The following is a 14,885-nucleotide window of genomic DNA, read 5'->3' as shown; positions in this document are numbered from 1 at the left end:
GTATTATGTATTTTATTGTTTTTTTAGATTTCTTATATATTTCTTTGCTTTTTTATTTTTGTTGTTTTTTTTAGATGAAAATTGTTGCAGACTTAGTTCTAATCAAAAATAAGACAAAATTAATTGATATTATTCAGTAAAAGTAGAAATAGTGATACATTTATGAATTTTGGCTAAATACACAATTTGCATTGGATTTGTACATGAATTCATGTTTTTGAGCAATTTTTGGTCTGACATGCACTTACGTAATGTTAAGTAATTTCGTAATCGTGTACCCAGGCATCGCAAATTTGGTCTCAAAAGTTATGCAAGACTTGAAAGTAAATAGTCAGCTGGCGGCGTGGTCAAATAATTTCGCGCGGCGGATCAATCCCGAAAAATGTTGAGGGGGCGGATCCTCGCCCCTTGGGACTTTTAGGGTTAAACTTCAAAAACAGTCTAGTAAATTTGGGCTGGTGATCTATAGCCCAGAAAAACTATCATTCACTACTTGGATCGACTAGGCAATAATGATGTCACAATGATTTAATTAGTAAGTAAAAAAAATAATTTCTGTTCGTGTTATGAAGTTTTTGAAAATCAATAATATTCTCGCTCCTGAACAATTTGGTTTTCGTGAAAAACACACTACCTCTCATGCTCTGTTGCATTTCATTGACAAAATTTCTTCTGCAAGAGATAATGGGCTCCATACTGTCGGTATATTCTTGGACTACTCCAAAGCCTTTGACACGATTGACCATGACATTCTTTTGTATAAACTATCTTTCTATGGATTCCGGGGTAAGGTTTTGGAGTGGTTCAAGAGCTACCTCTCTGATAGAAAACAGTTTGTTTTTTTAAATGGTGTGAAGTCATCTATGCAGTCAATTACATGTGGAGTGCCACAAGGCTCACTCCTTGGACCTATATTGTTTCTCATATATATTAATGATTTCCCTCAGTCATCAAAAATCCTTTCATTTATCCTGTTTGCAGATGACTCAAGCATATTTTTTTCTGAAAAGAACCCCAGCAATTTATTGCAAACTATCAATTCAGAATTGATTTCTGTTAACGAATGGATCATTGCTAACAGACTTTCCTTAACCCTATCTAGGCCGGGGGGGGGCCTCGGAGGCCCCCCCCTCAACGAATCGCGCAATATTTTCGCTGTGCGAAATTTTTTGACCACGCCGCTCGCTGACTTTTTACTTTCAAGTCTTGCGCAACTTTTGAGACCAATTTTGCGTCACCCGGGTACATGGTTCCGAAATTACGCAACATTATGTAAGTGCATGTCAGACCGAAAATTGCTCAAAAACGTGATTTCGTGTACAAAGTCAATGCAAATGGTGTTTTCAACCAAAATTCATAAATGTATGATTATTTTTAGTTTTGCTAGTCTAAATGTATTCATTTTATGCTTTTTATGATCACAGAAGAGTCCCCAACAAATTTCATTGAAAAAACAATGAAAAACAAAAGGTCAAAAAAACAAAGAAATACATAAGAAATTGCAAAAAACAATATAATACATAAGAAAATGATTTGATATCAGAATTTTTTTCATGTACACTTGCTAAGGACACCACAAAGAGTTTCTATACCAAAAATTAGTACATTTGGAGCTCTATTTAGGGAGTTAGAGGAAAAAGTATGATTTTGCATACTAATTATGCATAAATTAGCATAATCACTTAATAGTGATTCGCATGAAATAAATTACTATACAATCTTGTAGATTATGTCCCAGGCAACCCGCGTGCCAATTTTCGGCGTGATCGCGTGGTCGACGGCCGAGATCTTAGGGGGGGCCTGGGAGGCCCCCCCCCCCCCGGCCATAGGAACTCCCAAAATACCCCGGCCTAGATAGGGTTAAATCTTGTTAAAACAAACTACATGTTATTCAGCAATACCCTATCAACATTGCCAGATAATATTAAAATTAATGATGTTCAGATTACTGAAGTATTGAGTACAAAATTCCTTGGGGTACACATTGATAGTAAGCTGAATTGGAAAGTTCACATATCTCATTTATGTAAACTACTCTCCAGAAATTCAGGAGTCATTAATTCATTGAAGAGTATATTCCCAAAACATATTTTATGCATGTTGTACTCAACTCTCATTTTGCCTTACTTGAATTATTGCATCCTTGCCTGGGGTAACGCTGCTAAAGTTCATTTGGATGGGTTATTAAAAGTGCAGAAAAGGGTAATTAGACTAGTATGTGGAGTTCGTTCACGATACCACACTAATATTTTGTTTCATGAAAACAAGTTCCTTAATTTACATGACATATTTGATCTCAACCTCGGTTGCATTATGTATCAATTAAATAAAAGAGAACTTCCTCTTGCCCTTTATTCATTATGTGTTAGAAATGACCAAATCCATTCTTACTATACAAGACAAGTTTCTTTTCTCCACTTACCATTGGTCAAAACTAGTTTTCGGCTAAATACATTTGTTTATACTGGGCCAAAATTATGGAATTCCCTTCCTTCTTCTTTGAAGCAATCAGTTAGCCTCAGTGTTTTTAGAAACAAGTTAAAGACCGATTTGCTGAAGAAATACTTAGATCAGTAAACAAATGCCTGCTTGTTATATCTCGTCTAACTTTATAAATTGTATTCTTTCCACAATTATCTATGCAAAAATAGAGCTCTGCCTATTTTCTTTTTTTTTCTTTTCTTTCTTCTTTTTGAATGGTAGATTCTTATAGTTTAGGTCTAATAGGATTTGTTTGCATTCTGCATTTCATTTTTGTTACTTTTTAGTGTATCTTTTGTAAATATATATATATGTACCTTGGTTACTACAATTTTTTGTTTGCTTGTTCTATGATGTTTTAAATGATTGCTAATGTAAGTTTTTTAATATTCTGGTGGCCTATGGTCTACAAGCTAAGCTTTTTAGAAGGTCACCATGTTTCATTTCCATCTATTCTCATGGGTGTTACTTACATTTATATTTATAAAAAGTAGTGCATGTATTATGTATATTATCCTGTAATATTTACTTTTGTTCTTTGCTATTTGCCTGTATCACATTGATTTACTGTTGTTGTTGTTGTTTGTTATCGGATTTGAAACGAAATAAAGATTCATTCATTCATTCAAGTCATGGTGAGTCCTTTGTGGACAAGCTTTTATCCACCCCTGTGGGGCTTCTACAATCAATTGCTCTCTCAAGGTTTCCCTAGTGCTACCTTAATTTTATGCAGTAAAATAACCAAACATAGGTGACAATAGATGAGCACAGTTCCTCTTTAAGAGTAAGCACATTCCTTGTTAACCATAAAGCCTATGTTTCTTAACCAGAAGTTGCTTTTAATATGGATATACGTGATTTAGGACCTGCACATGTGTATTTTTCCAATATGAATGTGGTGTGGAATTTTATTCTTCTAAACTTTCGTTATCAGGACTTGGCTGATGTTTATACTGAGCTCATGAAGGCTGCAGGTGCTTCAAGAAAAGTCTTTCAATTAATTGACAGAAAGCCAACCTTTATGAATGAAGGAAGGCGAGCACCTAGGCAGTTTGAAGGTCAGTTGGAGTTTAAGAATGTGAGCTTTGCCTATCCAACCAGACCATCTATTCCTGTCCTCAAGGTAAGAAGGCATTGTTTGCATTGTGATTTGTGTTTGGTATGAAAGCCAATATGCATCAGCCACTTTTTTCAGCACCATTTCTAGACCTAAACCACTCTTATCGTTTCTTGATCCTTATCCTTAACACAAAATATTGACCATGTAGATTGATAACTTATGCCCATTAAAATGAAAAGCATTTTTCTGCTCTCATCCGAATATTCGCAGCAAAAAATTTCAAAGAAATATACTTCCAACTTCCAAGCATTCTTGTATTTTTCAAGAAAGATGGGATAGCTGTCATACTGTAGGGGAGAATCAGAAATTTTGGATTGTTAAGTACATGGCAAATTGGAGAGTTATCCTTACCACTTTCTACTCACCAAGTTACCAATTTGATTTTACAGTCTTCGTGATTTAATTCTTCATACATTTAGAACTTTGCTATTTGTCCAATTTCTTTCAAACAAAGCAAGATTTAATGAAACATTTCGAACAAATCTACACCAGAGGAAAAAAAAATTAACCTATTTGCAGGGCAGTATATTTTTGCGAAGGGACAGAAATATGACAGCTTTCTCCTCCACTGCACCAAGGCTGTGATGGAAGCTCGCCTTTCTAAAAATTGTCATCAATATTGGATCAGTCGAATGAAATTTGAAGTCCCTATCATTCTAATATCCTCATATATGCACTGAACTTTGAACAATACTGTGACAGGCAATTTGTCTATAATTAATCTCCTATACATCTCAAAGCCTCTTGTATCTAGTGGAAGAGGCGCTAAAGAAATATCAAATACTATTATTGTCATATGTCATAGATTTTGTACATGTCAACAAAGGAAAGGGAATGTTAATTTCAGATCTTTGAATAACATGGTATTCGTTTTTTAGAAAACTAGAGAGTTTTGATAAGATTTTATTTTACTCTTCTCTGTATAGGATGTAAGTTTCACAGCATCACCAGGTGAAGTACTTGCCCTCGTTGGTCCCAGCGGTGGAGGCAAAAGCTCCTGCATCAGTCTCATAGAACACTTCTATGAGCCATCATCAGGTGAAGTGCTGATAGATGGAAGAAACGTCAAGGAATATGATCATGCATTCCTCCATCAGAAGGTAAAGGATACTCAGTTGAGATGGGTGTGGATGGTTCAGACATGCCAACCGTTCCATTTTTGTTCCTCTTTTGTTCCTCTTTTTTGTTATAAAAATACACCAATACTTTTTGTCTCACCTGCATAGCAAAGTGAGACTATAGGCGCCGCTTTTCCGACGGCGGCGGCGTCAACATCAAATCTTAACCTGAGGTTAAGTTTTTGAAATGTCATCATAACTTAGAAAATATATGGACCTAGCTCATTAAACTTGGACATAAGGTTTATCAAGTATCACCAAACATCCTGCATGAGTTTCACATCACATGACCAAGGTCAAAGGTCATTTAGGGTCAATGAACTTTGGCCGATTTGGGGGTATCTGTTGAATTACAATCAAAACTTTAAAAGTTTTTGGATCTCATTCATGAAACTTGGACATAATAGTAATCAAGTATCACTGAACATCCTGTGCAAGTTTCAGGTCACATGATCAAGGTCATTTAGGGTCAATGAACTTTGGCCGAATTGGGGGTATTTGTTGAATTACCATCATAACTTTGAAAGTATGTTGGTCTAGTTCATAAAACTTGGACATAAGAGTAATCAAGTATCACTGAACATCCTGTGCACATTTTAGGTCACATGACCAGGGTCAAAGGTCACTGAACTTTGGCCATAATGGGGGTATCTCTTGAATTACCATCATAACTTTGCAAGTTTATTGATCTGACTTTTGAAACTTGGACAAAGAGTAATCAAGTATAACTGAATATCCTGTGCAAGATTCAGGTCACATGATCAAGGTCGAAGGTCATGTGAGGTCAATGAAGTTTGGGCACATTGGAGGTATTTGTTGAATTACCATCCTATCTCTGTAAGTGTATTGGTCTAATTCATAAAACGTGGAAATAAGAGTAACCAAGTATCACTGAACATCTTGTGTGAGTTATAGTAATTTTCAAAGTCAGCACTGCTGATATGTTGAATCGCGTGATGCAGGTGAGACGGCCAGAGGTATTCCACTTGTTTGTATAAATTGTTACTCTGTTAAAATTTCTGATCATGGAGTATGTATTATACACAGTGGGTGATACTAGCACCGGTCCGACAGTCCCAGACCGGTGAAAATTACTGTCAGGCCAGTAACTTGTTGCATGAAAAGAGCATGTAAATTCTTGCCTACAAGCACATGTTTAAAAGGGTGAATTATCAAGTTTTCAAGTAGAATCATTTCACTTTTTTTTCACTGATCTCACTACAACAGACTGGCGATAGTTACAGTGAATTTTTTTTTAAATATTCTTTTTGGCAAACTTTCCTTTAGAAGAATACTCTTTTTGGTTGTAGAAGGTTGGCAGGTCTGATGGGCAATTCCACAGGTTGGTGCAAATCATGTAACGTGAGTAACCGACACATTCCAAAGATTTGCCAGGAGCATAATAGAATTTCCCAAGTTTGGTTTTTATACAAAGGATAGTCAGACTGTGTACTTTGTTGTGATAAGGAGATGTTTAGTTCATATCAATAATAATGGAGTTACAGCTCCAAGTATGAGTCAAGGTGTCTCCAAATGTAACGTGAGTAACCGTGGAATAGCCCTGATGGTTAATTTGTTTTACCCTGATGGGTTATGAAGAAAGCAAATTTATGAGTATATCCTATCCAGTGGACATAACTTGTTTTTTCCTAGGACACCAAGTGTATTGATTTGGTTTGAACTTGGCTCACATGGGCCTCGCAAAAAAAGAGCATAAGGATCATGGCCAACCAGAGTTGGATTGGACATATTATTAAAGACAAATGCTAGTTGTGGTGACGATCTCAAATTGAGTTCAGAGTCCAACAAAATGACCACCCAACTGTTTTTATGTATAAATAAAAAATATGTGCCAAATGACTCTTATAAAAAACGTGTAATTGCTGAGAAATTAGCAAAACAAGCACAAAATTCTATATGTCAGGTATTTTTCCAAGCATTATTAAAACATTGTCCCACATATGCCCTTTTGTATTAGTGATCATCGGAAATATCGGTTTTCAGCTAATATTTCATGATTTCACAAAGATAATTTTGTTTCAATGTAGCAGATCTAGATTTATTGATAATATGATGGCAATTATTTCTCATGATATGATTATTTGCTGCAACTATTCTTTTAGCTTTATACACACTCTTTTAAACCTAAATAGACTGGGCTATTTTGACGCCTAAAAAGACTGGGGAGGGGGCTGGGGTTAAAACCAATCAAAATTGCCATTTTGAATTCATGATTTGTCTGGGAGAGCCTTTTCCTCAGTGTAAATCCGACAATTTTCCTTAATATTACTGGCTCAGAACCACAAGTATCTAACTGTTCCTACGATAATTGTTCTCTGCAGTCTCTACCTCTGATCATGCCTAATTTTGGATTACTTTACAACACACAATATGAAAAACTGAATTAGAGACATTGCATATGACAGTATATTATATTTGGTGTGTTGAGGATGAGTCAAATGCAATACTCAACATGCTGAATCTAGGCTTGTTGCGCAAAAAGACAAATGGAAAGCAAAAATTTTTCTTGATAATTGTATTTTTATAGGGATGTTGATGAAATAACATTGTTTATCACTATGAAAGTTATTGATACATGCACTTTTCATCTATCTGGTAGAAATATTCTTTGTATGTATGCTACAAGAATGTCTAGAATTTATTGACAACTTTTAGATTTAAGAAGTAACTTTCATTCAGTAACTTCAGTGTCTGCCCAATTGCTTGATACAGAAAAACTTTTAATCCAAGGAGATGAAATTTTGTCTTTATAGATAGATGTTCTTTAAAGATATGTTTCCTCAGTAATTTTCTATCTATATTTGAATGAAACTGAAAATTCGGTCTTTGTGGACAGGCTTTGGTTCTTTGGCAGATACGTCAAATACCAACATCGCTTGTAGTGTCATTATAGAGTCTGTTCTAATGTTCCTGTGTACTTCATTTACTTGCTCTGTGTTTGTTTTATTAGATTGCACTGGTTGGTCAGGAGCCAGTCCTGTATGCCAGATCCATCCATGATAACATCTCATATAGTCTTCAGGATTGCTCTACTGAACGTATAGAGAGTGCTGCCAAGCAAGCTAACGCACACAATTTCATCATGCATCTCAGAAAGGGGTATAAGACAGAGACAGGAGAAAAGGGACTTCAGTTATCAGGTACAGACTGTGAAGGATTATGGGAGTTTAATTTCTTGTTTAAGGTTGCATTATGCCATCATTATCATTGATTATCATTTTCGTTATGATCATGATATCATCAGTCACCATCATCACCTGTATTATTTTCATCATTACTATCAACTAATTTTTCACAAATACATTTTCATTATTTTGTCAATACATGCTTTAACAATAATTTGATTTGTTGGTTGCATTTAAAAAATGTTTATTTCCCCCTTTGTTTTTATTTTCTTTGTCTTTTTTTTAAATAAATGAAGATATTCCTTTCATTTGAATAAAAAATAATAATGGAGTAGTATTTTAAAGGTATATCTATTTATAATTTTCCAAACAAATACTGCTCAAAAATATCATTCTCTTTGTTATTATTATTTTCAAGTAAATAGATACCTAGTTAGGGGTTGAATATTTTCTCTTTGGAAAGGAATGAAGAAAAAGTACACTCAGAATGATACCTTTAAAAATGTTGGTAACAACTACAGGTTGTTGGCACTCTTCTAATCTTCATGCTATGTCAAGGGGTATACTTATACTTATTTTTGATACAATGTAACAAGATCAGCGTAACTAATAACCAAAGTCATCATAAGTCTATTACAAAATTTGAGTAAGAATATCCTTGGCAAGACTTTGAAGCTTTAATCCTTTGAAGGTAACAGAGATGTTGTTTAATTTTCCTCAATGTACAACATCATTCTCTTATAATATTTTAATCTATACAAAGGGAGTGGATTAAAGGATGGTTTGTTCTGTGTAATTTTTTTTTTTTGTGTAGGTGGTCAGAAGCAGAGAGTGGCTATAGCTAGAGCATTGGTAAGGAACCCTCAGATGTTGCTTCTAGATGAAGCTACCAGTGCTCTTGATGCAGAAAGTGAGCATTTGGTAAGTCATTGGACTGTGTTTATTGAGAAGGTGGTTGGTACACTGGAACTGTAATTCTTCATGTCATTTACCCCACTTGGGAGTTTCCTAACGCTGTTTGTAAGTTACAAGCAACTTTATGAACGACCGGTGATCCTTTCTTCAGGTATATTATACGCACCAAATTGTAATTGGCGTGGATTTTGTCTCTGAGAAAGGATCACCCATCTTTCTTTAAGTTGCTCGTAATTTAAAGTTGTCTCAAATTTTCCCAACTTGATTTTGTCGGTTTTGAAAGTTTGAATTTTGAAAAATTATGCTCTCAACGCATGAATATCCAAATCAGACATGATATATTTGCAGCAAAAAAATATTGATCTGAAATTGAGTAAAGTTAGTGTCAAATTACCTTCCTTGAATGTGAAAATACTTCTCTGAGATCCTATGATATTTCAGTCAATATTTCTGAAAGCTCTGTCATTTCTTCCACCTCCACTAGGCAAATTGATGCCTAGCCTCGTGGGGTGTGAACATAAAAAAAATTGGTGTCTTGGCAGTGCAGAGGTCCCTCATTTGTTTTATACATGAATAGCACTGACAGGCAAAAATTGCTTTAATTTGTTTCCCAGGTCTACCAAAACTTTACATGGCTTATTTTCTGAGATTCAGGTGACAGCTTTATATTTTTTTTATCATCAGGTTCAACAAGCTCTTACAAAGAACTTTGGCACACGCACTGTGGTCATTGTAGCCCATCGCCTTAGCACTGTTGAGAAAGCAGATCGTATCGTGGTCATTGATCAGGGGACAGTTGTTGAACAGGGTAGGCACCAGGAACTCATCAAATTTAATGGCCTCTATGCCAGACTGGTACAACGCCAGATCTTAGGACATGATTCCGATGATGGCCAGGATGACGAAGAGAGGTTAGTTGCAAGAAAAAACCTTTCAACACGGAGGAAGGACTCTAGTGCATCATCAAATTCAAGTAATGGTGTTGAAAATGATATATCAGATTAACCTACAAGTTACCCGAGCTCCTATGAAAGCCCATCTAAAGTTTTGGTAAAGGGCCACTTATGTGCATTATATCAACTAACGTTCCAATCTTATAAAGCAGTGGCTGTATTTTTTTTTTTTTTGGTGTCTGAAAATTTGAATTTTTTAATATCTAGCTCCCTGTCTGAAATGTTTTATTGTTTTTGAAAAACAAATTTAGTGATTTAATATCAGAAAGCAGCAAATACGAAGATTATTTTCTACAAATTTTTTACCAATCTATGCTTAAAAAGTTATTTTTATATTAAAAACTGCAGTTTATTTTGGTTAGACACCAGATAGAAAATCATGTAAATTCATGAAAAGTATCCTTTTTTGACACTTATTTCATTTCCTCAATATCTCTTATTTTAGACGCATTTGTGTAGTCCAGAAATGAATTGGAATAGTGATATCCAATTTTGAAGGATTTTCTGAATCATGAAATTTACTTAAATGGAAATTTGTTTAATCATTAATTAGATACTTTTCAAAATGTATTAAGATCTTAGGTAGTCGCCTGTTTTGCCCTCCTATCAAGGGACATTTGAATAAGATATAATACCCTATATATAAAATATTTCTAAATAAAAATGTCTTTGACTTTGGATCAGTTGTTATCATTTAAAGCATATAATAATTCATTAATATTTGTTCATAGCTATAAAGTAAAATATGTATGCTCCGAATGCATTGTAAATTGTGTGGTAAAGGCATTTGAATTTATTTTTATGTGGTAAATGCTTCAAAAGCATTTGAATCTATTTCTATGTGATTGATTAAAGGAAAATGACTATTTCTGAAAGGTGATACCGTCCAACGATTGTGTAAACATAAGTTACTTAAGTACCTAGAATTTTTCATTGTTTTCAGTTTTCTTGAACACAATATTTTCCTGATATGTAATCATAGTTGCTAGGATCTTGATAGAGACTGCCATTAAACAGGGTCTTTCAAACAGAATATTTTATAATACCCTATACTTGTAGATGATTCCATTAGGAACAATAAATGTCTTATTTAAATTTATATATTTGTATATTAATATGCATTTTAAGTAATCCCAGTAGTTTAGGTTATCAAGAGGTTTAGAGGCTGAGAGCATAATTTTTTAATTTTTGTTTTATCAAGTCATTAATATCATTTCATCAAGTATCAAATATGTCCATGAGGAAGTAATTCCTTAACCCTATCTAGGCTGGGGGGGGGCCTCGGAGGCCCCCCCTCAACGAATCGTGTGATATTTTCAGCGTGCGAAATTTTTTGACCACGCCGCTCGCTGACTTTTTACTTTCAAGTCTTGCGCAACTTTTGAGACCAATTTTGCGTCACCCGGGTACGTGGTTCCGAAATTACGCAACATTATGTAAGTGCATGTCAGACCGAAAATTGCTCAAAAACGTGATTTCATGTACAAAGTCAATGCAAATTGTGTTTTCAACCAAAATTCATAAATGTATGATTATTTTTAGTTTTTCTAGTCTAAATGTATTCATTTTATGCTTTATATGATCACAGAAGAGTCCCCAACAATTTCATTGAAAAAACAATAAAAAACAAAAGGTCAAAAAACAAAGAAATACATAAGAAATTGCAAAAAACAATATAATACATAAGAAAAAGATTTGATATCCAGCTAAGCTGGATTTTTTTCATGTACACTTGCTAAGGACACCACAAAGAGTTTCTATACCAAAAATTAGTACATTTGGAGCTTTATTTAGGGAGTTAAAGGGAAAAGTATGATTTCGCATACTAATTCCGCATAAATTAGCATAATCACTTAATAGCGATTCGCATGAAATAAATTACTATACAATCTTGTAGATTATGCTCCAGGCAACCCGTGTGCCAATTTTCGGCGCGGTCGATGGCCGAGATCTTGGGGGGGGGCTGGGAGGCCCCCCCCCCCCGCCATAGGAACTCCCAAAATACCCCCGCCTAGATAGGGTTAAAAAGCTGTGTGCACTATGAATGCCTAGCTTAGCTGGGTAATATATGAGCACCTTGAGCACCTAACAAGGTGGATATGTGCGCAATATAAATACCCTATATTATTAGTATTACCGGTATATGCTTAGCTTCACAAGATTTAATCCTAATTTATATTAGTATACTCTCAAGTATGTTTTTTTTGTGTGTGTTTTATTACACGTATCCCACCATTCATTCCTAGATAAGAAAAACATTTGTTAGGTAGTGAACTGAAGTTGCTCTTTTCTCTCGATTGGTGGGGGGGCAATTATTTCCAGATTATTATGGAGCCATCTACTTCAGGGTGTGAGAGATGACTAAAATATGCCAATCAAGGATACCAGAATTTAAAGAATTGCATTCTTGGGATTCATTTTATTGTTTTTTTTTAACAAAAATATTAAGATTTTTCTTTGTTTTTGGTAATTACTATGATTCCAATCAATGCTGAAGTCTTTTCCTTTTTGTGTGTTCATGTATTTACATATTCATGTACTTATATTAATAGTATATATTATTTTCATATTAAAAATGGTTCCAATATTGTCAGTACTAATAGATATTATTTATGCATTGAAAATGTCTTTCGATTTTAAAATGGACAACTTTTACATTCATAATGATGGTATAATGATAAATTATTATTTTTCATTTCAATTTGCAAGAACAGTTGAACTTGCCAAGAATTGTTTTATTCTTCAAAATTGTGTTATAAATCATGCTTATTTGAATTAGAAAGAGTGTGCATTATTTGTGTATGACTTTTATCAATTCTGTTCTTGCTCTTTGTTTCTTCATCTGTTTATTAAATCTTTGTTCCATTCTAAAATCACCTATGGTATTGAAATAGTTCTGTTCTCTTTTGATGCATACCATTTCAATGTAAGGATTACTTATCAAAACCTGAGGAGGAAATTACTTTTGAGTTTAATACATCTGGAGTAATTAATTCATTTTTTAGGGGGGGGTGTAGTTACTTCTGTTTGCATTGGTAGATTTTGATAATAGATTTCTACAATGTACCAGCACTTTCATTGTAAGGGTAGTGGGTTGCAAAATGGAAACTCTTGAAACTCACATTTTGTAATTGTGACTCATTTAGCTCTTTTATTTGAATTGCTCTATTTACTCAACTTGACTATTCCTTGGAGGTTGACTTAACCTTGTACTATCAGAAAAAAAAGTATTTGAGAACTTTCCAAACTGAAAATGATTTGCTAGAAATTTGGCTCTGATAGAGCTGTGCCATTGAAAATAAAACCTCTCATTTTGTTTGCAACTGCATGACTGATATTGGTGTTGAAATCAAATGCAAACTCTAGCTCAAGGGATGCAAAATGCCCGAGTTAAGGTAAATACACTGTCTAGGTAACAAAATGAAACAATTGATTTGCTATACATCTTACTTAAATTGACTTGAACCCTGAATTATTTGGGGTTGTCGTGACCCTCGCCCTGAATTATTTGCAGAAATACAAGACAATTACATGATCTTGTATTCTCATGATTCCAACCCAGCCATGCCAGCGGCACCTTACTCTGCTGGCACCCGGCCTGGCCCATGTTGTGTAGCTTCCCATACTAACAATAATCTCAAATTCTGTCTCAAAATCACTGCTTTGACGGAAGTCAATTTCATCAATAGCTTTTTAATACACATAATCTGTATACAACTCTGTGTATTTTCGCACGACTCTCCATGTTTTGTTGCTCAAACCTTGCAAATGAATGAAATTATTAAGTTATTGACTGAATATCTCTAAAATGATGTCATTTTTAAAAGGTCACCAGACATCTGAAAGTTTTGAAAACCCTTGCTTTTATGATTTGAAGATGGTATTCCTGCATTAATAAAGGGTATATGCACGTTCATGGTGAACAGTCAGTTGGCAGGCCCCCTTGTTAATGAGAAAATGAGCCAGAATTATCCAAGTCCTCTCATGGCTCAATTCTTGTCCCAGCAAAATCTTGTGAAATATGAGACCTTCTTTCTCAAAGAATTTAACCACTTTCTTCTTGAGTAATATTGATTATTTTTATACCATGGGAAAGAGTAAATGTTACTTTTTTATATTGGTCATTTCTTTCAAATAAACTATTTTGATAAATAAGTGAATTTTTTACCTGAAAAGATGCATCAAACAGAATTTTCTTCCTGTTTTCACTTGCAAATTGTGCAACATTTTGTGTTTTAGGCACAAACATTATTTATATCATCCAGCTTTTTCCATCAAGATGCAAGACGAAATTTCTGAGTAACATAAAATCCAGAGTTCTGATTGGCTGTGTTTTCAAAGCAACAGGCACGGGTAATTTGAAGAGATAACCACATGGTGAGTGTGACCTTGCAGAGGCCCAAAGTGGGGAACATTGGAATTTGCGTGGGTGTGGTCTCTGTGACCAAGCAGAGCGCAGTATTCTTGAGCTGCTAAATGTACTTGGCATATGAAAAGATGGCTTCTGACCCATCTAAAAAATACATCTTTTTATAAAAATTATTTGTGCTCAAACAGAAATTAAATGTGAAAACAACATTTCTGTTGCATGAAAAAAATTATTTTGATTCATGTTTTAGATCAAAGCCATTTTTCCGGCTTTTCAAGTAGGTTGAGCTAGATTTTGGTTTTAGTTCCAATAGCAAATTTGGGCAATCAAGCATACTTACCCTGGTTAAGAAAAAGCATAATTGATTATATGCAAAATGAGTCAATCGTAAGTACTTAATTGTAACTATTTTTTTGGTCGTTGTGCCTGGACCACCATTGGATCGATACTAGTTTATTTCACACTACTCTACTTAATCCTCTACGCTAAATTTCTGAATTCTGCCATTCCCTGCATATAATAAAATCATTTCCATAAATGTTTTTAATTACATAATTTTCCTCTTAAGATATGCAGATATAAATGTATTTACCATTATCAAGTAGTGGTTTTGGGTAACAAATTCTGTATTAAAGATATGGAGACATGTTACCCCAAACAGTCGACAAACCACAGAAATTTGTGTCATACATTTGCCATAGGGATTTTACAAACTTAGCGATTGTGAATGTTTGTGAAACTAGCCAGAGAAACCAATTTTATCACAATACAATAATTCATATC

At 34.4% G+C, this 14,885-nt stretch overlaps 1 protein-coding gene across 1 annotated transcript in view; it reads left to right on the top strand.

Moving 5' to 3' along the window:
- Nucleotides 1–11,048, top strand: part of LOC121409974 (ATP-binding cassette sub-family B member 9-like) — a 36,852-nt gene extending 25,804 nt beyond the window's left edge. The window contains exons 8-12 of the mRNA XM_041601776.1: nucleotides 3,416–3,604; nucleotides 4,528–4,701; nucleotides 7,691–7,880; nucleotides 8,680–8,786; nucleotides 9,465–11,048. Of these exons, the coding sequence (XP_041457710.1) occupies nucleotides 3,416–3,604; nucleotides 4,528–4,701; nucleotides 7,691–7,880; nucleotides 8,680–8,786; nucleotides 9,465–9,785 (981 nt within the window). The 3' untranslated portion in view covers nucleotides 9,786–11,048. The remainder of the gene's footprint in view (nucleotides 1–3,415; nucleotides 3,605–4,527; nucleotides 4,702–7,690; nucleotides 7,881–8,679; nucleotides 8,787–9,464) is intronic.
- The last annotated feature ends 3,837 nt before the right edge of the window (nucleotides 11,049–14,885 follow it).

This window comes from Lytechinus variegatus, chromosome 3 (assembly GCF_018143015.1).
Source record: "Lytechinus variegatus isolate NC3 chromosome 3, Lvar_3.0, whole genome shotgun sequence".
Taxonomy (NCBI): Eukaryota; Metazoa; Echinodermata; class Echinoidea; order Temnopleuroida; family Toxopneustidae; genus Lytechinus; species Lytechinus variegatus.
Note: the sequence above shows the minus strand (reverse complement) of the source record. Positions and strands in the feature narration are given on the sequence as shown.